Here is a 26,705-nt window from a genome sequence, read left to right on the forward strand (position 1 = left end):
TATTCAAAAATAACCGACGAATCTAAACACATATAATAAAACAGAACATACAGCTGTAATTTTTAGAAGTCTCCTTGTAGTATGCTGAAGCGTAAGTTCTGGTGTAATATTCAAGTGCCTTTAGTGGTGTAGTAACTGTGGACAGAGTAATACTTTGGAGCTTCTGTGTAGTAGGCATGAGCGTAAGTAGTGGTAACATACTCGGGTGCCTTGGTTGTGTAGTACTTAGGATCGTCGGCATACTAGCTGGGGGCAGTGTAGGTTATAGTGAAGTACTCGGGAGCCTTTCTGGTGTAGTGCTTTGGAGCCTCCATTTGGTAGTAGCTCGGGGCAGTGTAACTTGTGGTATAATACTCAGTGCCTTAGTGGTGTAGTACTTTAGGGCCTTGGTGTAGTAACTGGTCGCTGCGTAAGTTGTAGCGTAGTAAGCGGTAGTAAGGCGGCGACAACCCGGTTTGGTATCCACCAGACGAAGGAGAAATCGGTACATCAGTGTTCGACCCAACCATCAACGATACAACACCCAACAGCAGCACAACGATGTAGTTAGCTATTAATTTTCAATAACTGGAATAAATAGAAAAAAAGTAGGATTGATAAAAGGCTTAATGTAAAAAAAAAGAATATTTACCGAGAATTACCAACAGATGATACGATGAACAATCCAGTTTTGAAAAATGGTGCGCTGCAGTTATTAGCGAGTCGGACATCCTCACTCGACGCTGTCACCCTTTCTCTCCTTTTATACTTCTTTTTTTTTAGACGACTCCTTTTAAGCAGAAAAATACTTCGGGGCGTCGGTGTAGTAACCTGGGGCAGAGTAGGTTGTGGTGTGGTACTTGGACGCTTCGGTGTTGTAGTAATTAGCGAACTCGGTGTAGTAAGCACGGGCAGCATACGTAGTCATGTTCTATTCTGATGCCTTGGCGGTGTAGTACTCCGGCTCTTTGGTGATGTAGCTCGGGGTAGAGTTATAATTCAGATCTCCGGTGTAGTAGCTCGGAGCACAAAAGTGTTGCATCAGTCTGACTGATACTTTGGAGCCTTGATGGTGAAGCAACCGGTTGTTTCGTACGTTGTTTTTAATTAGGCAGCAGCATTGCGGTTTGATATCCACCATATCGGTACGCCAGTGGTCGACCCAGCCATCAACGATGCAACACCCAGCGGCAGCACGACGACATTAATTAACTAGACAATCAATAATTTAAACATTACTATTCAATAATAACTAGAATATTAACAAATAGTCATAACATTTCTATTAAACACCTTATAAAGAACCAAATATTTACCCATTATTGCGAACTGGTTGTACGATGAACAACCCAGTTGTGACACATAGCTGTAGTTATTGTCGTGTCGGAGATGCTCCATTACTCACACGACTAATCGCCTTCTCTCCTTTCATCCAATTTTTTCTCGTGGTCGACCAAGCCATCACCCAACAGCAACTTAAGGCCACAATTAACTATACAATAAACAATTTCAAAATTATTTTTCAGTTGAAACTGTTAGACAATTATAAACGAGACATTTGTTGATTCACGCCTAGAATTAAATTAACAATATTTACCCATGATTACGAACTGATTTAGTACGATGAAGAATGCAGTGGGAGTTGGTGACATATAAAGAACTACGGTTGATGCCGTGTCGGAGATCCTCACTCGACTGATTTTCTTACACCTTTTCTCTCTCGTTTTATACGATTTTTTTTCATCCTTCACCTCCTCAGCCTTGCGGGTTTTGTACCTGCTTGATAAATGATAATGAAGCAACACGTGTCGTTCTCACCCAACCTCTTCACCACTGCATGAAACGTTTTACTTAATGATCTCCGTGACCTTCGAGCGCGAAGGACAAGGCCTTTCTTTCCGCAGGTTGGCGTTGGGGGTGGGTCTACAAAAACAAATTAAAAAAAAAAAATGAATACCAAATGGTTTTGTAACACATACCGTTCTCACCCAACCTCTACACCACTGCATGACACGTTTTACGTATCGTATGATCTCTATCCGTCCTTCCGAGTTTGAAGGACATGCAAACTGGCCTTTCCTTCTGCAGGTTAACGTTGCTGGGGATGGGTCTACAATTCTACATTAATATAAAAATTCAAAATAATATGGTACTTGCCCCCCCTCCACCGCCTCCACCAGTCCACTCCACTCCACATCCTCAGGCAAAGCAATACTACTAGGGCTCAAAAGCTCAATCCCTAAACATACAGTTTTCTCTTACTTTCTACAGTCGAGCCATCTAGTGTGAAAATATCAAGAAACCCCCCCCCCCCAAAAAAAAAAAAACAACAATAATGTCACTCAGAAACCCTTCGAGTATCTTCGGGTAAAACAATTAATTTAAAATTACTAAATTCCATCAAAAAAATTGAGAACGAAAATGGATTTTTCAACAATCTTAAACATCGTCACATCTCACATTAATTACCCGAAGGGTTACTGGTCAAAGTTTCGTTTGCAGTATGGTTTACATGGGCACCCTCAGTTCTCGTAACACTACATAGATGGATGCACTAGTTTTTGGCAATTATTGATTGTAATCAACAATTTTATTGCATTTCAATGGCAGTAATCGGTAGCTTACAATTTTTTACATCTATTCTGAAAATTTGGCTGCAATCGATTCAGGCATTTGATCAAACGGAGTTCTGGTTACCTTTTTACAGAATTTCAATAGCTGTTACAGCAGACGATAATACAGAGACATGTGACAGGGATATAAACGTAACGTGACAATCTACTACTATTGTATGATAGAATAGAAGTCACTGTATGTTATCACCGAACGCTATCAATCTCCAGTAACAGAAGTGCTGATAGGTAGTTAATTAAATTTAATTTTAACAAGATCCGGTGTGACGTGGGGTGGCGGGGCGAAGCCTCCGCCGCACCAAAGTCACGCCTTACCCTTACGCCGCGCCATATCATATTAGGTTTTTTTGGAATTTAATTTGTATTTAATGTTTGGATAGAAACATGCGGAAATATTCTTTTAATCTCTTTCTCGATTTCTGCTTATTACAATCTTCCGGAAACTAAGGGCATAATTTTTTTTTTAAATGTTATTAATTCATCTTAATAATAGGCCTACCTTTATAACAGAATATTTTTATTATTCTATAAGTATTCTATAGCTCTGTCTTTATAAAACTATACCAATACTACTATACCAACTAGAATACCCTTAACATTCCCTTCGGGTACCTTGCGGCGTACGTACGCTGCCTACAGTCAAGTAAAAGAAAGTGGTTTTCTTGTGTTAACTAGCATGACAGATGGCTGCACTGTGCATCCGAAGTTTGTATTTGTTTTGTAATTTGCTTGGAATGTCATTTCCTCAATAAAATTAGATTTTAAAAAAATAATTGAGTGTATAGTAAAACTTAGACTGCTCGAGTGCCAAAGGATTTGAAATGGAATTTCGAAATATAACTTCGTCAGAGCCCCATTTTGTAGACAAAGACACACAAGAGGTAATGGGTACTTACCAACCTGTTTTCATGGAATATTCAATTTTGGCTGAATAGTAAGTTGTTGGTTTCCTTTGTAATGCAAGAAGGTCATTCAATATAACCCACTTTTTTTTATCACAGCAATGCTTTAAGAGACCAATCCAAGATTTTGCAAGATGTATATGTAATGCCTTCTGCCAAAGAACCCCTGCGTAAGATAAGAAACACAATAAACAATGAAAATACTGAACTTTATCAGTACCTCTTTACTTATTTTACAGATTGGTTTGGCCTTATCTTTTTGAGAAGTGGTTACTATGCAGGAGCAGTGTTTCGTTTTCACATTTTCATAGGGAAAAGTTTTCCCCAGATTGATGTTCCTGTGAGACACATTTGTCTTACTTAAATTTTAAGATATATTAACTGACAGTTGCCAATGATTACATCCCCCAGAATATCGTTTTCTCTCCGCCGATCTTCCACCCCAAAGTTGACCCGGTTTCGGGTTACATGGAGACTCGATCGGCTTTTGGCAAATGGCAAGTTGGTGTGCATCACATCTGGCACCTACTTTTGTACATAAAGAAATCACTTCTCGTCATAGAGAACCGCGATTCAGTGAATCAACTTGCAGCAGATTTGTAAGACTTTCAATAACAATCTAATGCCTTAACGAATAACGAGTAATAGTGAATCGATTTTTTGACAAACAGATTCACACACGATCTGGCCGAGTTTCAGACGAGGGTTACCGAATGCATTATCGAATGCAAAGACCAACTCAATGATTCCAACCCATATTCCACTGATGCGCACTACTTGAGGTTCTCAAGTTACAATCCCAATATTCACGGAACGTTTCGCAAAGCTGTAATTGCCAATGCCAAATCAAGCGGTACGACTGGCAACAAATCCCTGTCGTGGGTTAAACCCGGTTCGCTCCAACCCTGTTCTAGTCAGGATTGAATAAAATGCACCGGATTTACTACTGTGATGCTTTCCTTCCAGCACATTCTAGAGGTAATGTAATAAATGTTGTTCGTCGTTAGTGATTATTGGTAATTTAAAGTATTTAAATCAAAATTACTACGCCTAGTGATGATAAGGTGGACAGCATGACTTTTTCATCTATGTGTTGGAGTGTAATATACTTTATTTTGAAGGGCATACACCGAATAATGGCCAAGACGAGGAGTTTGATGAATTTTAAAATTTCTGACTTGCACACTAGGTTACACTAGGCACATGGATGGGCAGCCTGTATCCCACTGACTCTACGTCTTCCACATATAAACGAAACAGCGCTTTTCCCATCTTGTTCCTCGCCTAAACAGTGGAGCCTGCATATTTGAAGAATTCATTTTTTTTCCTTTACTAAAGTATAGTACGCATTATGAATGCCTTAAGATCCCTCATTTCCTGCAATGCGAACAAATAAACGTTGTCTTATTGTTAACATCACGAAAAATCTCGGTTTGATTTTTACTGTTTCGCTTTACCTCATCGGAAGACGAATGGGCCAAGTTTTTGTAGGTGCGAAATTCGACGGATTTGTTGAATTTCTTAAGAAGGGCTGCACTTTGCTCTCCCCATCGGAGTGGAACGATAGGATCCGAATCTCCGTGGCACATCATAATTGGAGTTTCAGTGTTGCCGGCAATTTTCTTAAGATGTCAATGAAAAGCGTTTGTAAAAATATACCAATAACAAAATTAACTGAATTTTACGTACGGCTGGGAAACTATCACGCAATGGAAGCCAGCAGGAGAGAGCCACCACACCACCCAGTGTGTGTTTGGTGACCAACGAAGAGTAGAGTGACAGGGCACCTCCTTGGGAAAATCCACCAATAACTATACGATTGGAGGGAATCCCTCCCTTGATCTCTTCCTCAATAAGACTCTGGACAGAGACAGCAGCTCTCTGAATTCCTTCTGTGTCCTCACCAGCACTCAGGTCAAGGCCTTTGAGATCAAACCTGTCAACCCCAAATCATTATTAGCCTGTTATCAATGACAGAAATTAATTGATGGCACATACCATGCTGGCATCCTGAATCCAGAATTCAAAGTGACTGGAATTGTTGGTCTGATAAAATGAGATGCTGGTTAATGGAAATGCTCATGTCTGCATGTAAATTGGTGAAAGCTTAAAGTGCAAACTTACGCAGTCGGGCATACCAATTTGACGAAAGCTGGTTTGATTTCAGCCTTGATTGTTCACACACAGTAATTGTTGAAAAAATATTAATAACATACAAAACAAAATTGCATCATTTTCACATCAGATATTGAATTCCAGCTGATGGGATTTACTACTTACCAAACTGCTGGCCCAGCCATGACTAAATAGAAACATAAATAGCAGTTAGATAACTTATTGATTATTATGTTGAGGCAAGCGGCACTGTTGGGCCTAAACTACTTACCCTGTGTCTCCCAATCCGTGAAAGAATATGACCTATGGCAACAACGACACGAAAGAAAAAGAATGCCGATAAAGTTAGCATGGGATGATATTGACAGGAAATAGAAGATCGTTACCGTAGCCGTGTGTTTTGCGGAAGCCTCGATGACGACCTTGCCTGCCATGACAATAATTATTGATCGAAGTAATCTGCAATGATGCGACAAGGTACGGTCGGTGAACGACGGTTGTTAATTCTTAATTGGAAATGTTCTGTCAAAATACGGGGTACACCGTACGCGTTTCTAAACAGCATCCAACAATGGCTGTCCAATGTACCGGCGTTTTCAAAATTCGAACAAACACAAAATAAATTATTCACACTTCATCGACACAACGGAGAACTGACCAATGAAAACGAAAATTATTCAATTCCTTCTTTACAATTGATTTCTGGGTTTTTGGTAAACCAAAAGTTCTGCTCAAGTTTTATTGGATCTACGTCTGCAAAGTGCAAACGTGACTGCCAAGAGACTGACCAAGCAGTTTGCAGAGACAGTAGGTGTGACGGCTTTTTGACACTTACATAATAATCCCGAGTAAAGACCCATCCAACAGGGAGCTCGAGTGCTCGACATCCCAGATTCAATCGAGTCACGTTTCAAAGATGGACTCGTCAAATCTGTATATAGTAGAGCTCAGACTGCGCAGGCATCAATAAATTGATGTACAATAACACGATTGCCCAACATGTTTTTCTTATTGTTTCTTATGAGATATATTTTTATGACACTTATTCCAATGCGCCGTTGTTGGTATACACATCATGAGAATGCTGTTGTCTTGACACGTATTGGCTACAAACCCTAATGTGCGAGAGAAATGTCAAGAAAACTGTTGTAGCCGACCGTTCTGACTCCCGTCGTTTATTATATTAACTTTCGCCGTGGCAAATATGAAGGTTGTAACATATACTATTCATTAAATGAATTGCTTTCCGTCAACGCAGCCAAAGTTGTGCTGCACAGCCCTGATTTCGAATAATCTGATAATAAATGACATCATAATTCTTGTTCTCCCAATGAGATTATTATGCGATTCCCGCGTGAATAATACGAGCGCGCAGGGAAACAATTGGGGCACGGCCAGGTCGTGTATCCTCAATCAACATATGCAGATGCGTGTCTTATACCAGTAGCAACCGTTGGATAGATACATCAGGGAAAACAAAAAAAAAGGAAGAGGAAGAAGAAAAGTATCTCATCACCATTTCAAATCCCCCGTTGGTTGGCAATCTGAATGCAAATACACGGGACGTAAATGTTTCTATGGAGAAGATAGTCTTGTGTCTTTGGATTTGTGAAACTCTTATCGCCCAGAAAAAGATTTCTCCTCCGCTCTCTCCAAATGAGCCAACAAGGCGACTGACGGTGGCTATAAAACGGCCACATCTGCGTGAAGAGCAGCTCTTATTTCTCGACATGTTCTTTCTCCGTCATGTTTAACTGCCGACAGCAGAGCGCTAAAGAGTTGCCGTCACGACAAGATGTGTCACCATGCCAACAGATAGAGCAGCCAAAAACTAAAAAAAAAAAAAATGTTCAAAAGAAAAAAGAAAAACTTTGAAAAAGATTCCGATAGATATTTTATTTGCAATAGATCGAAGAGAAATGTGAACGAAGGGCATCACGAGCACGTCACAGCCCAGCGTCAAGCCCAGTGCGAGCAAGCACGTATAACTCGTTCATCCCTCCGAATCCTCTTTGGCAGAGTATTGGAGAATGAAAAGAGAGAAAGAATCCCATCTACTCGTCATGACTCGAGACGAATTCCCTGCCACATCAACAAGAAGAGGGAGGAAAAAATAGTGACTTTTGGGTGTGCCCCCCGAAAAAAGGAGGGGAAAAAAGTGATATATTTATATAATAACCAACCATCGCATAGAGGAATGGCTGAGAGATATGTCAAGCAATCAACATCACTGATTCGAATCACAGAAAAAAGAGAAAAGAAGTAACCCGAATATACTATATAAGAAAAGAAATCGCTACACAGCCTACACAAAACATTCTTTTCCTTCTGCTGACGACTTCTTCTTCTGTTGTGTGTTTGCCTGTGGGTCAAGAATAACAATGAACTAATCTTGGAATCTCTAATCTCATTTGTAGAGCTAGTCCTCCATAGACGGAATATTACATCCTATGTTACACATCTAAATCTATAGTGTCTGGTGTACAGTACATCTATCGTATAACAAGCCGCCAAAGTTCTATTCATTGCGGGAGTGCATAAACACAGTCAGGAAGGATATCATGGGGGGGTAGTAGCCTAAAAAGGAACACAGAGCACATGCGCCTCAAAGAGCATTCAACCGAGAGCCAACATTGCGCGCTGATGACTCTAGACGGCATCAGGAGCAGCAGCACAGCAGCAGCAGCACACATGAAAGATGAGGAACTGTTTGTGTTAAAGACCAGTCGTGTCTGTCCGACTGTTGCGTGCTGACACCACGCCACCAGATCGTTGGCAACAGATATCCCAGCTGAATCAGTACCGAACACACAGTGCAGCAGCAACAACACACACACACGTTTCTTTTGACTTGTGTCGCTGACTTTCAAAAAGTTTCTTCTTCCAACTTCTTTTCTATTGGCTCCGGCTACTAGGAGCCCTCGTGACTTGCACGCGATATCCATCAGCAGACGCCCGCGTCCGGGGGAACAAAAAAGGCGGCAGAAGGCACGTCCATTGATTGGTTTTTTTTTTCGTCAACTCCGTCACTCACCGGCCCGCCGAGGTAATATCCCAGTTAAAAAAGAAACTTGTATTCTCTGGCGTCGTCTAGAAATATCAGGATTTTTATCAGCAGGATCGCAAACTTGTTTTTCTTCCCGTGTAGAGAAAAGAGAGACTGTCAATACGTGTTTAAGTTGATGAATTTCGGGGTCTTCTCTATAGGGGGATCGTGTTAGAATATGCTTCGATGGATCTCTTCTATTGCTTGGAGGCTTGAGAGTCTATTCAAATATAAAAATCCGTTATTATATTTAAGCCTGTGTTGGGAATTAGATGGTATCTTTTTCTGGCGCGCAGGAAGAAAAGATTGATTCTTGGTTGATTTACTTAAATTTTAGAAATTGTGTACAAACAGTTTAGATACTTATTATATTCGCTCGCTTTCCTTTGGTTGACAAAAACTGCCAGCTGTTGACTCGCGCACTACATTTAGGGTCCAGTACACACAAAGTTCCATTTTCATTCTTGGATTCGCCTGAAGGAAATAATAATAAAAAAAAGAGAGCCAACTGACATCAATAATCCTTAGGCTATTGTTACTCTTGCCAGCGAGCAACGGAGAAAGATTTAGGAGCTATACAGAATGTGCTGTACAGCCCGCCCCATATCAGGAGAGGCGCCTTTGGTCAGGATCACCACTGGCAGCAGCATAGTATAGAGAAGAAAAAGAAATCCTCTGGAAGGATTTTCACGCTGTAGAGATTCCAATGGTTATTGGAGAATAAGCTACTGATGACCCAGTCAGATATATATAAGACGTGGACCAAAACTCCAAAAGCTCTTGAATTTGGCGCTGCAGCAGATCCAGCCGGAATTGTGATCGATGATAAAAATTGCATATTTCATTCGTTTCTTTTTCTTCTTTGGCGCTTTCTGTTGGAAAAGAAATAAAGGGACACAATCAATGAATGAACCGACAAAGTTATAAATAAAAGACTATATACTCTCCAATCCGCACTTTTTCAAGTGCTGGTATGACTGGCTGCTGCTGCTCTTTACTGTTCGTGCTGTTCTTTTCTCGGCATCGCCGTTTTATTTGTACGTGATTCACAAGTTTCAGCTCTTGCGCTTTCGTAGCATATGTATGACAAGTATTAGAAGATTAAAATCATCCCTCCAGACACTCAGCCTATACTGTTGGCAGCATCAATCCACTCACGGCAAAACTTGGTCATGTGCAAAAAAGGCTAGCTCTTCTTCCACACAGTTTGTTGCTCTCTATGTACTGTGTATAGACTACTCTGTGTAGTTTGTTCAACTCCTATATCCTCGCCGACTGTGTAGTAACATCAGATGAAAGAAAAAAGGGGGGAGATAGGCCAAAATAGCTCTGCGCACAGCAACAACAAACAAACATATACATATTACACATATAAATGTGTAGGCCTACTGAATCATTCGACTGCTGCCGCTGCGATGCTGGGCCGTGTTCTCTGAAACTCTTCGATCGACTACAATTTAATCTTGTGAATAATACGACACTTTCATTTCCCCTGTGATATTCTGGAAGGAAGACGGAAAGTTCGACGAGGGACTGTGGAAACAAGGCAAAAAAGGGGAAATAACACACACGGAATATCTGGATTGTAAGCAGAAAAAAGGGCGACGACGAAAAGCGAACGTGAGGAGGAGAAAAGGTTTTCACACATCTTCGCTTACTATCGATTTCTTTCCAGACAATCAAATCTATCTCGGCTCTTGTGTATAGGTCCCCCCCCCCCCCACACCACCACTCCCTATACACACATACACACAACAGGATCGTTTATGTGATCGTTTTCACGAGGAATCTTTCGTCGGTCGATCGTGTCAATCAGTATACAAATAAAACGACAGACTGTACAGATCAAAGTGACCCAAAGAACAAACAGTTGTCTTGCATTACGTACGTAATAAAAGGATATTTGTTTCTTGTTTAATATTAAACCGAGGAAGAATTATGTAATCGATATTTCGTTCAACAACCGATCAACAGTACAATCACGCTCTAAAAGAAAATTCAAAAGGTATAATGAATAATATATTAAGCTCTTTCCCTATACACATTTTTGAAGGAGCGCATCTAGTCTAACAGCTCAGCGAAAATTGGTTAATATTATTCACGAGAGATTTTCGCCTTTGTTGTTTGCCTTTTGTTTTGTTTTTTCCGGTTTGATCAAATGTGGAAAAAAATCAGGAGCCCCTCGCTATTTTTACCTTGTTCACAAATCGTGCTAGCTCTTGCTGCCTATTTATACCCCGGCGTGTGTGATATGAATGCGTATGAGAAATTTATGCAAAAGACTGATTTGAAAAGAGAAAAGAACATTTCCAATATGCTCTTTTTGTTTTTCTCTGAGTAGAAGAGAAAAGAAGTGCTCTCCTAAATTCGTGCCACGCGGGAGTCAGCATCATCTTGTAGACATAAAAAGAAAGAAAGAAGGAGAAAATATATATCCAAGCGGCGTTTCCTCTCTTTCTCTACGAAATCAGTCGACCGTAAATAGAAGAAAGGCCATGCAATTCCGGGTCGGTATATGACGACGATCGAGTGGTTGCTGGCCCCCCATCTCATACATAAGACTGCTGCTGCTGCGTAGTACAGTCTATAGTACATAGTAGAAGGAGGACTCTACAGCACAGTAGATATTGACAGTCTGACCTAGAGCTCTGCTATCTACATGAGGGGCCGGCCCACCCAAAAAAACACATTCGACTATTATACGCTGTTGGCCGCGGCCAGCTCTCTCTCTCTCTCTCTCTATTCTGTTGCAGCTGTCGATGGACAGCAGCCGGCAGTGAATCATCCGGAGACGACGACGACATTTATCTTCAAGAATATAGAAGACTCTGCTGTTCGATCCATCTTCACTAAAGATATATTATAAGGCTTTGGAGAAGATCCTGCACCAACAGCTTTTCTTATAGTCTTCATTCTTTCTTTCCTAGGATCGAAGCTATATCCTACAGCAGCTTGATTAGATCAGTATTATTATTATTATTATTATATAAATGTTTAGGTTATAACGACTAACCCCCCCCCCCCCCCCCCCCCCAGGCACGTAGTACCGATTCAGTAGGACGAGAGGCCACGAGGATAGAAAAATCGCGGGACAACAAGGGACTTGTTTTTTAATTAAAAGTTTGACACAGAAATGTAAATTTGGAGATTTGAAAAAAGAAAAAGTTTTGAGTTCAGACTCAATAACCCAGCTGTTTGTGGACCAAACTATGTGGATGGAGACGTTCTTACGTTTTCCCGATCTTTTCCCATACATTTCCTCTGAATTCCAAAGCTCTCAACTAGATTGATAATTTGCTGGCTGAGTTTCTCTAACGGTCCAATTTGCAACAATTCACAACACAAACTTCTAAGACTACGCCCAGTTGTTTCCACATGATAAAGATGTAAATGACCCATCAGTTGAGAATGAAGTACCTTAAACTATAGCTGAGCAAACGAAACATTGAAAGAATTTTTCAGGGATTCTAGATGGGTAAAATAGTCGGCAAGCCACAACACAAACAAGCACAGTCAAGTGACAGACTTAACAGATCAAATTATTTTTTACTTTCTTACCGAGAGATTTGTTCAGGAATCAGAGACTGGAAGGTACGCACTTCTCCTGCGGAAAGAGTTGAGAAGGGACCTAAAACCAGCATAAAAGATTTCACAATTATCGTCTCATTGTTTCGACTGTCAAATTCTCAATAACTATCCACCATGCTTTACGTTTGACAAATTTCAATAATTCCGAAATATCTGATATAATTCTTGCATTTATAAAATCTTGCTCTAAATTAACTGACTGTTACATTTTTTTATTTTTTTAAAAGTTTAACAAATTAATTGCAATGAAAATTTCAGACGGCAGCATTTACCAAAGAAACGAAAATCTCCGGTGAACGATTCGCTTTTAGTTTAGATTTTTTCAAGGAAAATTGAGCTAAAATCTTATGCTATAAAATTCAATATTTCCTTAAAAAACTTCTGGAAGAAGATGAGTAGAAGCGTTTCACTGGAATCTGTCAACTCTTTCCCGTAGATCCTTAAACATGTCGTCTGATATCCTCCCATACGACAGCCCATTTGGCATTCATCTCATCTGCTAATAATAATAATAATAACAGTTCGTGATTTTTTGTCTGTGTACTGGATTTATACCTAGCAGTGCCTTGTGATGTGATGTATTGTTCATTCAATGCGTCACATCTGCCGGCAAATGGGAAAATATATAGACAAGGATCTCTCTGAGCTAGGGCCTTGTCACCGAGTTGCATTATACATATAAAGGCAGTGTGTATAGCCAGCGGGATCGAAGACTGTGTTTGATTCAGCAGCTTGTTCCATCATCAAATGCAGTAATCTCCATCCCGATGCTGCCTGCCCATCAGAGCTGTGCATTGAATTAATCAAGAAAGTTCTCCCTCCCTTATTCGACCGACACTGTCTACACTATCTACTCACCCAGGGCTATAAAGCAGCAGCCGTAAAAGGGCTTACATAATATAGAGGGACGGAAATGATCTTATTGCTTGGTCGACGGACGAATGGAGTTGGCTGTACTACTAATTATTACCTTCCGCTAAAAGCTATACGGCCCTGAAAGGTGTATTAGATTTAATAGAATCAAGAGAGAGAGATCAGATCAGACTAAGCTATTGAAAAATAGGCCAAACTAAATACATTTACGTCTATTTGTTTGGCGGGCAGCAGCAGCAGCATATATTTCAGGCTTCCCTGCGGTGTCGTTGCTGGTTAGCCGAGCATATCTTTCACTCTCGGCTGTATTTGCTGCTGCCGGTTGGTGCAAGTGCTGTGGTCGCAAGCGTCATAATATCGCAGAGTCCCCACATATACTTTTGCGGGTGACCCTAAGAGCGTTGGACCATGTTATTGGTCGCCCGACTTTGCTTTTTCTATATCGCCTCATTTCCTTCTTCCGGCAGAAGCAGAAGCAGCAGGATCGACAAATATATTATATTCAATACGCCGATATTATATAGACCATATCAAACTGTATTTTTTTCTAATTTTTAGATTTATATAGACTCCGGATAGAGTGTGTATGTATGTTGTGTAGAATATTGATGCCAGATCCATTTCCTTCTTTTTCGACAAGAGAAATTGATTCGGTTGGAGGCAACGCCTAAAGGTTAGACAGCATCCAGTTTTTCAAAAGAAACAGAAAATGATAATCTTGCGCTACTATTTCTTTCTTTTTTCCCTTTTGAAGTCTAGTCTATAATATCACACATTATGAGCTAAGTTGCCGGAATAATGTATTACAATTGAAAAATGAGCTTTACAGTCAAAACTCTTCGGTGTTTAATAGCGCGGGTGCCGAGACTCTGGCGCGTTATTAAATCATCTGATTTTCTACATAAATTCCCCGGCGCTTCTATCGCTAAACTTCTTCTGCATCCGACGTGGAATAAAGTCTACACACATAACGCGCCGAGCTGTAGCCATAAAACATAATAGCAGCACCGAGAAAACTGCTATCGAGGCTATTATATATAGCTCTTTCATGTTATTAGTGCAAGCAGCACATATACACACAGACACCAGCAGCAGCCAACTGGAGACTGGAGGCGGTTTTTAACCAACCACTCGAAGCGTCTCGATCGATAATATACGCCCTACACCTATTATGGAGGACTATATAACACACACACACACACACTGGGCTATAGAATGCGTCTGTGTGTGTACATGGTTATCCAAGATATAGGCTCTATGCTCACCAGAATGTCGAAACAAAAGTGCGACCGACTATTACCAACAGCTTGTCCCACCCAGCAACATTTCATGTCTGTCGATTGATTTGACTGGCGCTGGCAGTTATTTATGTCTGTGCCAGAGTTCAACTGCTATACATTTGCGTCAATTATAATATGATATAGTAACCTATCAATAAAATAAAAAGAAACAGTCCATTTATATTCCAAGGACATAGAGCCTTTGAGATAACAATGTCTGTCCAATAAACCAAATTAAACTTTTTCGATAAAGAAATACGTCAGGGGAAGCTAAATAATAACTCGAGTATCACGTAACAATCCAACTGAAAATCGTTCCAAACAAAGTAGGGCAATCAACCTGTGTAGAAAACCGAACAATGTTTCGATCCCATTGACAAATAGAAAAAGTCCGACGCAAAAGAGACTTGATCCTTAGTCCATAGAAAATGATGAGACGTGATTGCTACATATGTGACACAATAGGTCCTATGCCAGAGCCCAAGGGCATACACCGAGTAAATGTCTACGTCTTTGTGCATGAGTTAACTGCAGTTAACTCATGCGAATGATGAAATGTCAACAGTTTCCATTACAAATGTTTGATTGTAACAGCTCATATCAAGTGCAACATTCATTCTGTGGTCTGGGTTTTACAAATTGTCAATCAGGATCGGCGGGCGGGCGGATGAACTGAAAAAGAAATCAAAAAAGAGGAGATGGCGATGGATGGGGAGAACCGGATCGTTCTCAACGTGGGCGGAATCCGCTTCGAGACCTACAAGACGACCCTGAAAAAGATTCCGGCCACCCGATTATCGAGACTGACCGAGGCCCTCGTCAATTACGATCCAATCCTCAACGAATATTTCTTCGATCGCCATCCGGGCGTCTTCTCGCAGATCCTCAACTACTACAGGACGGGCAAGCTCCACTATCCGTCGCACGTGTGCGGGCCACTCTTCGAAGAGGAACTGGAATTCTGGGGGCTCGACTCCAATCAAGTCGAGCCCTGTTGCTGGATGACTTACACCGTCCACAGAGACACCCAGGTAATAATAACTTTCTCTCTAAATGTCTAGTCATTAATAACTGGCATTACGTAAGAGAAAAACATTTCGGGAAAACAATAAAATATATCAAATAATAGACTATGTGTAGCCTATAGGGAGGCAGCGCAGCTATATTACGTTGGCCTCGTGCATCCTTGGCTACTGCTCTGTTAACCTTCTATAGACGTGACTTTCATGCGGCATTCAATTATACGCGCACCGGTGCGTTATAGTAGAGATTGTACAAAAGAATAAAATAGTGAGTGGGAGGGAGCGAGAATAGACAACCCAAGTTGTGTGTGTACACACTATAAAAGGGGGAAAACCTGTTCTATACATACGAATAGCTTTTCCTGCATTACACATCATAGTATAATTTCCTTTCTTGGCCTATATTTAATAAATAATGCGTTAGGAATTTTTTTCTAGATAGAACGTTAAAGAGTATAGATATAAAATCACGACAGAATAAATAAAAGAAACTTTTTTTTCTTTTTATCGTTGGTTGTGAAATGAAAATGTAAGTTGCGTTATGTAGTACGCGGAAAAAAGGCCCCGTCATTTGGTACATCTCGTACGTAATAGTCGACCGTTTTGATTGTACCTAATTTACTCTATTGTATACGCCGGCTGTCCTGGAGTCACATAGTCGGACGGCCTATATTCTACAGCACAGCTTACACACACACACAGTGGAATATAACAGTTAGTTTTAAACGTATTATTATTTGATTGGCCGGAGCGTTAACGTTATGATTATATATAGATATTGTTATGGGAGTACACATACAGAGACTTTATTCCCTATATAATAGCAGAGCAGCCTCTGCCGGCTGGCTGGTCGGCAGCAAACTCAACCGACCGCACCCCCACCCATTATTGGACAATAGATTGGCTTCGTTTTGGTTCACAGCTCAAGACTCGCCTATACTTTATTTGCTCGGACTATTTTATTCTTACTAAACTATAAACGCTCGGCGCTATATAGGCTAGACTATAGATATACTACTACTACACACATCTATATAATACATAATACATATAATAAACATATCGCAACAAGGGGACGGAAATGAAACCGATCCATCCGGGCGGATGATGCCGCCAGACAAAAGGGCGACCCGCCTAGCGGCTGATGCGCGTGAATTCGCCCAATTCACCCGATTTAATTACTTAAGCTAATGTCTAGTAAAATGTCTATGGATATTCCGCACTGGTACGACGAGGCGGTTGCCGGGCGTGACTTTGAAGGTTTCCAACAATTGCAAAAAGGGACTTTGGTACTACTGGCTGAGATGCTGGTAACAATTCAATTAAAATGTTGAATCACCGAATGCTGCTGTGCACAACAGGAAACTGTATGATTATTCACAGAATCTTGTGTATAAATTCATTATGAAATTATACGTTTGAACTTGGCGCCCTTTTAACTTGTTGGCGGGTCTTTTTGAAAAAAAAAATAAAAAGATGTGTCAATCAAGGACACACGTACGGCAGAGGCCATAACTTTTGTCAATTCCTTCCACATCTTCGCTTGCTGCCGGGATTTGCTGTTGTTGTCCCGATGAAACTTGGGACTAAAAGGCGTCGAGTTTAATCAGATTCAAGTTGATCCACACACTTCCGAAAGTTGAAAAAAAAAAAAAAACTTTCGGTCCAAAACTTTCCTGATTGAAAGGTGGCGCCATCTTGAATTTGATTTACTTTTCTTTTTTCAACAAAACTTTTGGGTGATTGGGGGACCGCCGTTTATATCGACACGTTTGCGCATCAATCAAACACGCAGTTTTCGGGAATTTTAAGTTAAATCGAAAGAGAGTCAATAGGTAGACACAATAAATCAGCAGCTGGGAATTTTCAATATTGACACACAAAAACGTCGTGCAACTTTGAGATTATTCAACTCGCGCGCCCCAAAAAGAAGTTCAAACGATTTTCGGATTCCGGGTGTAAATAAATCCCAAAAGCGAGGAAGATGATGGGATTTCTATTGTTGACATTTTTGTCCCACCCGAAAAAACTCTCAGACGAGGGGGGAAAAAAGAAAACGTTTGTGAGGAAATGAGGAAACGAATCGGCGAAGACGAGGAAGTCTTTGACCATATGTGTGTGCGTGTGTCTGCTGGGCGCGATATCACATGATCAAGGAATTCCCCGTCCAGCCATCCATTTCCTTCGTCACATGACTGAGTTTAATCAACGAGAGATTGGATCCCGTGCGCGTTCTACGAAATCCTGCACACCATGTTGTCTCAGCTGTGTGAATCGAATTTCCCTCTTTTTGATTTATTTTTTGTCAAATAATTTATATAGCAAACGTTGGCCATTTTGGACAAACTGGACATTGAAACGGAAAAGCCAACCGAAGAGGAAATAGCCAGAAAATTTGGTTACGAAGAGGATTACCTTGCCGGACGCCTTAGTAAGTCCATCTTCCCATTCGTAGCAACTTAAGTTTGTTATTATTAATCATCGCGTGACTTGTCTAATAAGAAAAGAATTGATCCAATTTTGTTTTCCCCCCCCCCCTTGCAGGTTTATGGCAGCGATTCAAACCAGCCACATGGTCGTTATTCGACGAGCCCTACTCATCTCTACCGGCCAAGGTAAACTAATATACACTCAAAATAAATACATAGCTAGATATACATATACTACACACACATCGAATGTAGCTATTATACAACGGAAGCCGGGCGTCTTCCGCCCAATCAATAAAACCGTTCAATCTTGTGGCGAAGGGAAAGAAAGAGGAAAATAATCGACAGACAGCTAGCTCTAGTCTAGCTCCCACACACACGCAACTATACAAAAGAGATGTATAGGGCCTTATACATATTGTAAAAAAAAAAGTACATAAAAGAATATGACTCTCGAGATAATATGAGAGAAAGTGTTTCAGCCCCTACAAGAGCAGTTGTTATATACATTTGCCGAAAAGAATACCGCAGGAAAAGTCAACTATGAAGTTTATTTTTTTTAAACCATTTTTTTCGGTGCCAAGGAGAAGATAACCGTCTTGATAGACCTCCATCAAAAGCCGATTATTCGACCGGGTGAAAAAAGAAAGAAAAATGTCGTTCAATGGCACTCGTCTCTCATTATCGTCTCAAAGTGACTAGCGCCTAGAACTCGTTTATTCCTCTTTCACTTTAGACTCACTTTTTTTCTTTTTTTGTGATTATTTTCTTTGTGCGCAGCTCAATATGGCGTAGATGATGCCATAATGTGCTATACACGCGGAATATATAGATATTTATACTTAGTCTAAAGGGAAATATCGGTCTGATGGATAAAAAGGAGCTTGGCGTGATAAAAAGCGATTTGATTTTCCCTCATCGCGGCTTTCCGCTTCGTTATACACATCATCACTTTGTGCCTAGGCTGAGCGCCGAAAACTAAACAAAAGAAGCGAATAATATATGAGAGCCTGGCGTTCAATAGAGAAAGGATATATCATTCAATCAGATGCGCTGGGTGATTGGGAACGAGTCCCTCGATGGAAAACGCGCTCATCTCGAAGAATAAGAAGAAGAATCGAGCCCGCCATTCATCGGAGCATTCCATTAAGATTCCTTACATATCGTCCGGTGGATTATCCAACAAGAAATCAAACAAACCCAAACTCAGCTTTACTTGTTTTAGAAAAGATGGGTGTACATAAAAAGTGTATCACTCTCATCCAAGACTTTAGATTATTTGATGATTTGATAATCAATCATCAGCAAATTTTCGAGTTGCACTTTGCTTGAAGCATTTCAGTAAAAAACATTTTAAATTTGATTGTTTACTCACAGTCAAAGTTGTGAGATAAAAAAAAAGCAGGCCTGATCTGCAGTCGTTCTACAAATGAGTTAATGAATCCTTACTGAATACAAACAAAACGAGAAAACAGTGGTTCCAGTCAATTGAAGCCTAGCTCAGGAATAATCGTACTCCGTTACTATCTAACGATTTATAACCAACGCCACCAAAATTTGTCAAAAAAGGAAGAATAGAGGTCAATTTCGTCCTACCTTTATGCCTGGGAAATACGGCCAGGCATCCACAAGTGTTCGCAGAAAAGTTGAATCCACCACAGGCGGGATGGGAAAATGTACGTACGCGTAAATACACTCACACTCACATGGGTGTACACGAGGACATAGAGAATTTAAAAAAAGGGGAAGAAGAGATCCGTCTCGATATCGGTAGTTTCTCCAATCAATCTAGATGCTGTTAATCTAAATAAAAAAAGGAAATGGGTTACGATAAACATTGGCAGAGTTAACAACAATTAAGGAAAAGTTGAAAATGAGACAGTGGGTGTACCTTAATTATCAATAGACAGGATAATTTAAGGTTTCCATGTAATACACTGGATTAAAACAAGTCATGGATCATTCAAATATCTAGCAGGTCACAGGTTAATAAAAGTAACGAAAATTATTACCCAAGCGATAATGAGATTGAGACAGAGTCAATTGTTGCTGATGACAGGGTCAAAACGAGCCCAAGCAAAACTGGGATATATTCTAATTATGATGGCTGGCTCAGGCCTAAAATCTGAACAAAAGAAAAGGTTACATACTGCAAACATTTAGTCAGAAACCAACACAACACAAATTTGAAACAGGTTGAACATCTTCTCTTAGAGCTCCCACAATCATTCTATTTGTATTCTTAGTTTTATTTTACCTGATAAACAGCATGGACTGTGTCTTAAGCTATATTGCATATAAAGCGACGCGCGCACGCGACCACAGTCAACACGACGACCACGTTTTTGTAACTTAATTTGCTGTTCTATTTTTCGTTCAGTCACGTTCATTTCCAAAAAATGACTGTTGTTTCTTTGTTTGATACAAACAGTAGGTTCCACCGTTTTTCTTTGTTATCTTCAACTCCGTCTCTTTTTTGAAACTTGTAAATAAAACAAATTAAGAGCAGACGACATCAATCTTCTAATTATTAAGATATCGATAGAATTTGAATCGACTCATCCCAATGATCAAAGCGGTTTTTTCAACGATTATTTAGTATTGGAAATTTGCAAGCCAAGATATAGAAAAATATTATTGAAATAAAGAAAATAAAAATAATTCTGCTTGCCAATATCAGAAAGTTTATTGCTGGTGGTTTCTGATTGGTTTCAAATTTTATTCCTTAAGAATAGATAACAAATGCAAAACAAGTAACCATAACAGGATAACAGGGTAACGAATATTCGTGACGAATACTCAATTCGGAGAAACCAACAAGGTTGAAGGAGACGTCAGCCTACTTGCGGCCGTAACCTGCGACAACAAATCAAGTGTGTAAATTACATGCAGAACGTTAATTATAAGTTTGTTGAATTAATTAATTTACCGTGATGATGGTGATGATGTCCGTGTCCGTGTCCACCATAGCCACCTCGGTATCCCCCGTATCCCCCATATCCCCCACCGTAGCCTCCGTAGCCTCCGTAGTTTCCGTAGCCACCATATCCGCCATATCCGCCATATCCGCCATAACCTCCATATCCTAAATAAATAAGAATTAATATTTATAATAATTAAATAAATGAAATGAGGATAATTTAGGGAATCACTATACATGACTAAGCATTAAATGTAGTCAGTAAATATTTACCATGTCTACGATGTTCCGCAGTCGCCAAGTCGTCGACGCCCTGATCATCTGCACTACTTTCAACTGCAACTATTTCATCTCCAGGAAAGGGCATGCTAAGAACGCAGTGAACCACCATAAGGCAGACCAAGAGTAACTAGAAAAAGACATAAGAGTGTTAATAAGTTATACATGATATAAGAAATAAAATATAACTTGAGCTGCAACTAAAAAAGTTTAGGACAAATTGTTACCTTGTAGCTGAACATTTTCGCTGCTGTAGAAGAGTTGGATGGTTGTTTGCTTCTCGATTGAGAGTGTTTTAGTCAATGCTAGCACCTGGCTTATATACCAGTCTGAATGAAAGAACTGGGAGGACATTCTTTGTCTGTCACGCGTGCATTTGTTATTGTTACGGATTATTATTTTTCGCCATGGAGGAATGAACTCACCTCTACTGGAAGCTTCGTTCCCTGCGTGCTGAGTATGAGTATGAATACTTGTTCGTGGTTTTCCCCCACAGAACCGGCCAACACCAGTTTCATAATACCGGTTTAATGGCCATTTGTGTGTGAAGGGACTTCCCTCACACCCGGCCTCGAGCAAGAACTGGCATCAATTTAGATCGTCGTCCCGGAACCGGCCGCAACTTTGATTATAAATTAAGTTTTCGTTTAATCTAACATTAAAAATAGTTCACACCATCAAAGCGCTTGAAATACTACATGTGTCACGAATTTTTGTAGATCCCCCCCCCCCCCATTGACTGGCATGAAATTGCAAAATATCTTTTTGCTTCGTCACCATGTGCAGTCAAGCTTGAGTAAGACGGAAAATCCGATTTTTATTTCGGAATAATGGCAATGAACGAGCCAATGGGCGCAATCGGGCGCAATTGTTAGTTGGTGCATCCAAGCTTCATGCTGTTTCGAGGATTATTCAGCAGTTAAAGATATTGGCCCTGCTCGATAGCCAAGCCGAAATTGGACATCACAATTATTCACAGCGCCCTTCGTTTCATTCCGATGATCAGCGAAGTTTGTTTCTTTGACGCCCACAATGAAGTCACTGAATTCTCGACACCACAGTCCACAGGACTCATTTTCGAAGTAGTAAACACCGAAAGCAGACGACACTAATCTTCTATTGGCCATGGAATTAAGATATCGATATTGAAATCGAAAGCAGGATAAAATTCACAAATAATTACTTTTACAAAATTGCCTTAGTAATAAAATAAAGATCTTCCAGGACCTTGTTGGAAGTCAAGAAGGGAAAATGCTCATCAAAAGACGAACCACCAAAACGAATAACGGGGAATATCTATGTATGATGGCTGGCCTTTTCTGTGTAAAACAAAAAGAAATAACTGAATCCAGCAGCAGCTACAGAAAACATCCATAATAAATAGAGAAATGAAAATGTTTCTTTTCGGTTAGGCTCCAGCGAGATCACAAAAGAAGATTTAGCCGAGCATGAATGGAAGAGAAACTGTCTATATAAACATTACACATATACTATATATAGTATAGATCTTGTTTTGTTTGCCAAAAACATATCATCAAACGGGAGAGCTGGGGACTTTTTGGGGGACGCCGCCCAGGCAGTTTCTTTTCGTTTCATCGGCATTCAGAGCGAATGCATCAAACGGGCGGGCCTTTTTAGGCTGGGAAAAGGAGGGAAGGCGGATGGATGGATGAAGAAAGTCAGATGGTTTTGAAGTTTCTCGTGATAGACGGACCGAATAAATAAGAATCATACACATCCATAGCTATACACACCACCAACATCTCTATATACTACTCTACTACTAACAGTCGAAGGATATGTCTTAATATACAGATAGCAACTGTATTACATCTACTATATAATTCTGTAGCTTGTGCCGGAAGACCTTGCTGCCATCATGGCCGACGCGCTAACTTTTTTATAGACTCCGCCATATTCTTTTATAGATTGAAATAAAGGGGGGAGTTGATCCGTTACACGGTAAAAAAAAACAGCCAAATGGTGACATACTTTTTTATTGGGAGGGAAGACACAGATGAAATCGCGTCGCAGACAAGAGAAACGATTGAACGCCGGGCAATAGAACGGCGGACGAGTTGACAGGTCGCCCGTCCCGAGCCTTTTTTTTTTTCCCCCTGTACAGCCACGCCCTTTTTGACTCTAAAACGTCGATGATTGGAAAATGGTCAAAGTGCAAGAAAGAAAACGACGTGGCACATCTCCGCGACGCCTTCTTTGGAATCCAGTCAAACGTGAAATGGTTTTCGCAGGGAAATTTAAAAAAAAACAAATTTAAATATTTTCCCGCTCTCGATTTAAAACAAACGACTGAAGGAGTTTTATAAATTCTCGGAGCCACTTTGCTCCTTTTATTCGTGAATATCGAATGACCCGTGTAATCGACGATAAATTAAACATCGAATCGATAAAAAGTCGAGACTGACTGACTGACTGATGACGTCAGTCGTCTTCGTGCTGCACTGCAAGTGATATACATACGCAGAAGCCCATCACGTTTGAGACAACTCGAGTAGGAGTCTCTGATGGCCGCGGGATGACGACGTCGGCGTGTATCTCCCTGGCGAGTCAATTAAAGTCCTTCGCATCGGGTCACGTACTGCACTTGATACGTGTGCGTCGTGTATTATGCGGCCGGCAGCTGTCATGTCCACGGTGTAATTGACGCCACGCACTCGACTCGATCTCGAATGGAAATTTCGCCTCAAACATTTCACGTTCACTTTTCTGATTTATTAGAATAGTCAAAACGCCCCCATCGCACGCGCGCGCCATTTCCCAAATTCAAATGGAATGCGATAACGAGTTTCGCGCTCAAATGTGTTCAAATCGATGATCGAAGATCTAGTGAAAAGGACGAACCTCTCGTAATAACTTTGGGAGTCATCCATTATCGTGATTATTACATATAGCCTTTGGCGTATTAGATTTTCAGAAAAGAATTATTCGAGAGGAGAATCGATAGACATGTTATAATAAAAAAGGCAAAAAGTTCTTTTCTTCACGTTTTTTCAAGACTCGTGTGCTGCTGCATTTGTCACACGTCAAATAAAGAAGTCGAGAAGAAAAATTTCAAATGAAAAATTCAATTTTTTCCTCTATAAATTTCCTCTCAAGGGAGTGGCTGTCATTTCCGTGTTTTTCATCTGCGTTTCTGTCCTCTCGTTCTGCCTGAAAACTCACCCGAGCATGAGAGTGCCATTCCTACGCAACATCACCGTCAACGGACCGGGAAACGCCTCCTACTTCTTGCTGGACAAAGTTAAAACCGGTAGGCTATTATTAGCCAACTAATGTAATAATCATATCTATATAACCACCCCCTCCGTCGTCCTATTTCTATTATTGATTCCATCTTTCTCTACACGCTAATTGCAATCATTTTTTCACGGTCCCCCCGCCCTATAGACTCAAAACTTTGACGTCTAATTAACTGGCCGAAACTCTTTTCTGTTTTACTTGAAATTTAATCACCTGAAACTTTGCACTTTGTGCTGTCCGTCTCATTACAGAACCGCACGAGGCTTTCTTCTACGTCGAATTGGTACGTTTTCAACTTATCATTATCACACATTTTAAAATGATAGGCAATTAGAATAAAACACAATTTACGCAATAATCTGACGTCTTTTCCTTGCTGATGCGCAACAAACAAACCCCCACACAACCGCACCCGGACAACTTCTCATCGACTGGCGGGGTTTAACTACTGTAAACACAGGTCTGCAATATCTGGTTCACGTTGGAGATTTCCATCCGTTTCGTTGTCAGGTACAATGTTTTTGTGCGATCGCTAATGAAGACGCCGCGCTCGTTTCTCAAGGGACATATCCTTGAGAATAGACGTACTAGATATACGTATTTTGGTCTAAAATCTAATTAAACATTAGTACCGCGGCAGCAGCAGCATAGCTCAATATATTTTATCTCTCCTCCTAATCATTTTCGTCTGAAATTTCAGTCCGGACAAATGCGATTTTCTGCAGTCGCCCGTCAACGTCATCGATCTGGTGGCAACGCTCTCATTCTACACCGACATGCTCTTGCAGGCGAGTGAATTCTCTCTTATTTATTTTCTCAACTATTTTATAATAGCAGAGATAGAAGATCATCTATCCGGCTCGAATTCAATTGCGGACGGGGGTGTGTGTAGTGTGTGTAATTATTCACGAAATAAAACACTTTCCAGGAGCTGGCTCACCATGTGGATAATGCGGATATTCTCGAGTTCTTCTCCATCATCCGCATCTTGCGACTCTTCAAATTGACTCGACACTCGCCCGGTCTCAAGATCCTCGTAAGAGTTTTCTTTCCTTCTTCTTCTTCTTTTTTTAGCTGAGATAAATGACGATGAGTGAAAGCGTTTCACCGGAATCCATTATCCTTTTTCCCTCCGCTTCTTGATTGCCACGGCGATGCGATGGATATATTAGATCCACACGTTTAAAGCGTCGGCTAAAGAATTGACGCTGCTCGTCTTTTTCCTGATGCTCGGCATTGTCATCTTCGCCAGTCTCGTCTACTACGGCGAAAGGCTCCAGGCCAATCCGCACAACGATTTCAAAGTAAAAATGATGTCTTCATTTCAACATTTTGTCGGCGCACTTGTCATCTCTCGTCACATCAAATATTCAACTTTGCTTTTCACTTCATGTGCAGAGTATTCCGGAAGGCCTTTGGTGGGCGATCGTAACCATGACAACGGTCGGCTACGGAGACATGGCGCCTAAAACATGTAAATGATGCTATTATGATGATTTAGAAGCGAAAAATGAATTATCCATCGATTTTTTTTTTGAAATGATTGCGTTATGTAGATGCTGGGATGTTTGTGGGTGCGCTGTGCGCCTTGGCCGGGGTGCTGACCATCTCTCTGCCCGTGCCCGTCATCGTCTCCAATTTCTCCATGTTCTACAGCCACACGCAGGCCCGGTCGAAATTGCCAAAGAGGCGGCGGAGGGTTTTGCCGGTGGAGCAGCCGAGAAACAGGAAGCAACGGGTGCCAGATCGGGCCAGCAATAATCAAGGCCAGCAACAACAGTCCAGGGCGGACGGAATCGGACGTCGGTTCGCCGCTGGAACTACGAAATTAACTCAGCCGTTCATCAACCGACTTGGTTTGTCCACCTAGAAGAAATAATTAAAATAAACTAATAATTTTATTAAATGCTAAAAGGTTATCTAAACGGATCAGCGAGTGACAGTCCAGCAGTTGTCGTTGCTCCAACTGGCGGAACATCTAAAATCCCTGGACCCCTACTGAGGGTTCACAGCACTGGAGGAGATTCGAAAACTCTCCACGGTATTAATTCAAATTCAATTAACTTAAATTTGAATTAATTTTGATCTAACTTTTGTACTTACTCCGTTATGGGGGATGTAGTGCCGGTGATTGTGGCCAGCAGTCCACCTCCGGCTCACCAGGACATTGTGAGTTTCAGAAGTCAAGATTGCGTCACTTCGGGCAACGGCAAATCCGGACAAACATACGCACTATAAATAAAATAAGCAATGTTTTCTCTCATTTCATAATATTTACTTGTTTCATACTATTTCGACGTGTTTCCTCCCTTCCATTATCGAAATTATTTCATTACACACAACCGGCAAAACAAAACAAAACAAAACAACATTTTTGA

At 40.7% G+C, this 26,705-nt stretch overlaps 4 protein-coding genes and 2 long non-coding RNA genes across 6 annotated transcripts; 2 read left to right on the forward strand and 4 right to left on the reverse strand.

The window, feature by feature from the left end:
• Positions 1-35: 35 nt before the first annotated feature.
• LOC124341510 lies at positions 36-3,335 on the reverse strand. Its single transcript, XR_006918396.1, has 6 exons — positions 3,250-3,335; positions 1,973-2,434; positions 1,577-1,902; positions 1,296-1,471; positions 632-1,191; positions 36-567 (listed from the first exon to the last, which is right to left on the reverse strand). It is a non-coding gene; the product is annotated as an uncharacterized LOC124341510 (long non-coding RNA).
• A 79-nt stretch (positions 3,336-3,414) lies between these two features.
• LOC124341286 (AKT-interacting protein-like) lies at positions 3,415-4,928 on the forward strand. The gene is made up of 6 exons (XM_046794325.1): positions 3,415-3,546; positions 3,614-3,684; positions 3,754-3,854; positions 3,926-4,113; positions 4,186-4,492; positions 4,704-4,928. The coding sequence occupies exons 1-5, from the start codon at positions 3,434-3,436 to the stop codon at positions 4,436-4,438; spliced, it is 726 nt and encodes a 241-aa protein (XP_046650281.1). The 5' UTR covers positions 3,415-3,433; the 3' UTR covers positions 4,439-4,492; positions 4,704-4,928.
• On the reverse strand, positions 4,608-6,378 carry LOC124341317 (acyl-protein thioesterase 1-like). Its single transcript, XM_046794374.1, has 8 exons — positions 6,016-6,378; positions 5,901-5,932; positions 5,795-5,816; positions 5,639-5,682; positions 5,513-5,560; positions 5,204-5,450; positions 4,972-5,136; positions 4,608-4,891 (listed from the first exon to the last, which is right to left on the reverse strand). The coding sequence occupies exons 1-8, from the start codon at positions 6,061-6,063 to the stop codon at positions 4,847-4,849; spliced, it is 651 nt and encodes a 216-aa protein (XP_046650330.1). The 5' UTR covers positions 6,064-6,378; the 3' UTR covers positions 4,608-4,846.
• A 1,442-nt stretch (positions 6,379-7,820) lies between these two features.
• On the forward strand, positions 7,821-26,671 carry LOC124341004 (potassium voltage-gated channel protein Shaw-like). Its single transcript, XM_046793877.1, has 14 exons — positions 7,821-8,675; positions 15,067-15,447; positions 17,761-17,869; positions 17,983-18,053; positions 24,184-24,337; positions 24,579-24,610; positions 24,788-24,837; positions 25,028-25,115; positions 25,256-25,363; positions 25,500-25,631; positions 25,726-25,801; positions 25,884-26,183; positions 26,243-26,368; positions 26,450-26,671. Exons 2-14 carry the CDS (start codon positions 15,115-15,117, stop codon positions 26,563-26,565), a joined length of 1,695 nt encoding a protein of 564 aa, XP_046649833.1. The 5' UTR covers positions 7,821-8,675; positions 15,067-15,114; the 3' UTR covers positions 26,566-26,671.
• Positions 8,527-8,894, reverse strand: LOC124341627. The gene is made up of 2 exons (XR_006918548.1): positions 8,800-8,894; positions 8,527-8,719 (listed from the first exon to the last, which is right to left on the reverse strand). It is a non-coding gene; the product is annotated as an uncharacterized LOC124341627 (long non-coding RNA).
• On the reverse strand, positions 20,532-21,446 carry LOC124341433 (keratin-associated protein 19-2-like). The gene is made up of 4 exons (XM_046794535.1): positions 21,294-21,446; positions 21,061-21,196; positions 20,797-20,952; positions 20,532-20,723 (listed from the first exon to the last, which is right to left on the reverse strand). The coding sequence occupies exons 1-4, from the start codon at positions 21,306-21,308 to the stop codon at positions 20,707-20,709; spliced, it is 324 nt and encodes a 107-aa protein (XP_046650491.1). The 5' UTR covers positions 21,309-21,446; the 3' UTR covers positions 20,532-20,706.
• Positions 26,672-26,705: the final 34 nt, after the last annotated feature.

This window comes from Daphnia pulicaria, chromosome 5 (genome assembly GCF_021234035.1).
Source record: "Daphnia pulicaria isolate SC F1-1A chromosome 5, SC_F0-13Bv2, whole genome shotgun sequence".
NCBI classification, from domain to species: domain Eukaryota; kingdom Metazoa; phylum Arthropoda; class Branchiopoda; order Diplostraca; family Daphniidae; genus Daphnia; species Daphnia pulicaria.

Bases quoted from the DNA above. Each gene is read 5' to 3' on its own strand.
- LOC124341286 (XM_046794325.1), top strand. From the start codon at position 3,434: ATGGAATTTCGAAATATAACTTCGTCAGAGCCCCATTTTGTAGACAAA. The intron at 3,547-3,613 runs GTAAGTTGTTGG...TTTTTATCACAG, and splicing joins TATTCAATTTTGGCTGAATA to CAATGCTTTAAGAGACCAAT. The intron at 3,855-3,925 runs GTGAGACACATT...TACATCCCCCAG, and splicing joins TTCCCCAGATTGATGTTCCT to AATATCGTTTTCTCTCCGCC.
- LOC124341317 (XM_046794374.1), bottom strand. From the start codon at position 6,063: ATGGCAGGCAAGGTCGTCATCGAGGCTTCCGCAAAACACACGGCTACG. The intron at 5,817-5,900 runs GTAAGTAGTTTA...GTTTCTATTTAG, and splicing joins CACGGATTGGGAGACACAGG to TCATGGCTGGGCCAGCAGTT. The intron at 5,137-5,203 runs GTACGTAAAATT...TGACATCTTAAG, and splicing joins TGCGTGATAGTTTCCCAGCC to AAAATTGCCGGCAACACTGA.
- LOC124341004 (XM_046793877.1), top strand. From the start codon at position 15,115: ATGGCGATGGATGGGGAGAACCGGATCGTTCTCAACGTGGGCGGAATC. The intron at 18,054-24,183 runs GTAAACTAATAT...TTTCCTCTCAAG, and splicing joins ACTCATCTCTACCGGCCAAG to GGAGTGGCTGTCATTTCCGT. The intron at 26,184-26,242 runs GTTTGTCCACCT...AAATGCTAAAAG, and splicing joins GCCGTTCATCAACCGACTTG to GTTATCTAAACGGATCAGCG.
- LOC124341433 (XM_046794535.1), bottom strand. The intron at 20,953-21,060 runs GTAAATATTTAC...TTATTTATTTAG, and splicing joins TGCGGAACATCGTAGACATG to GATATGGAGGTTATGGCGGA.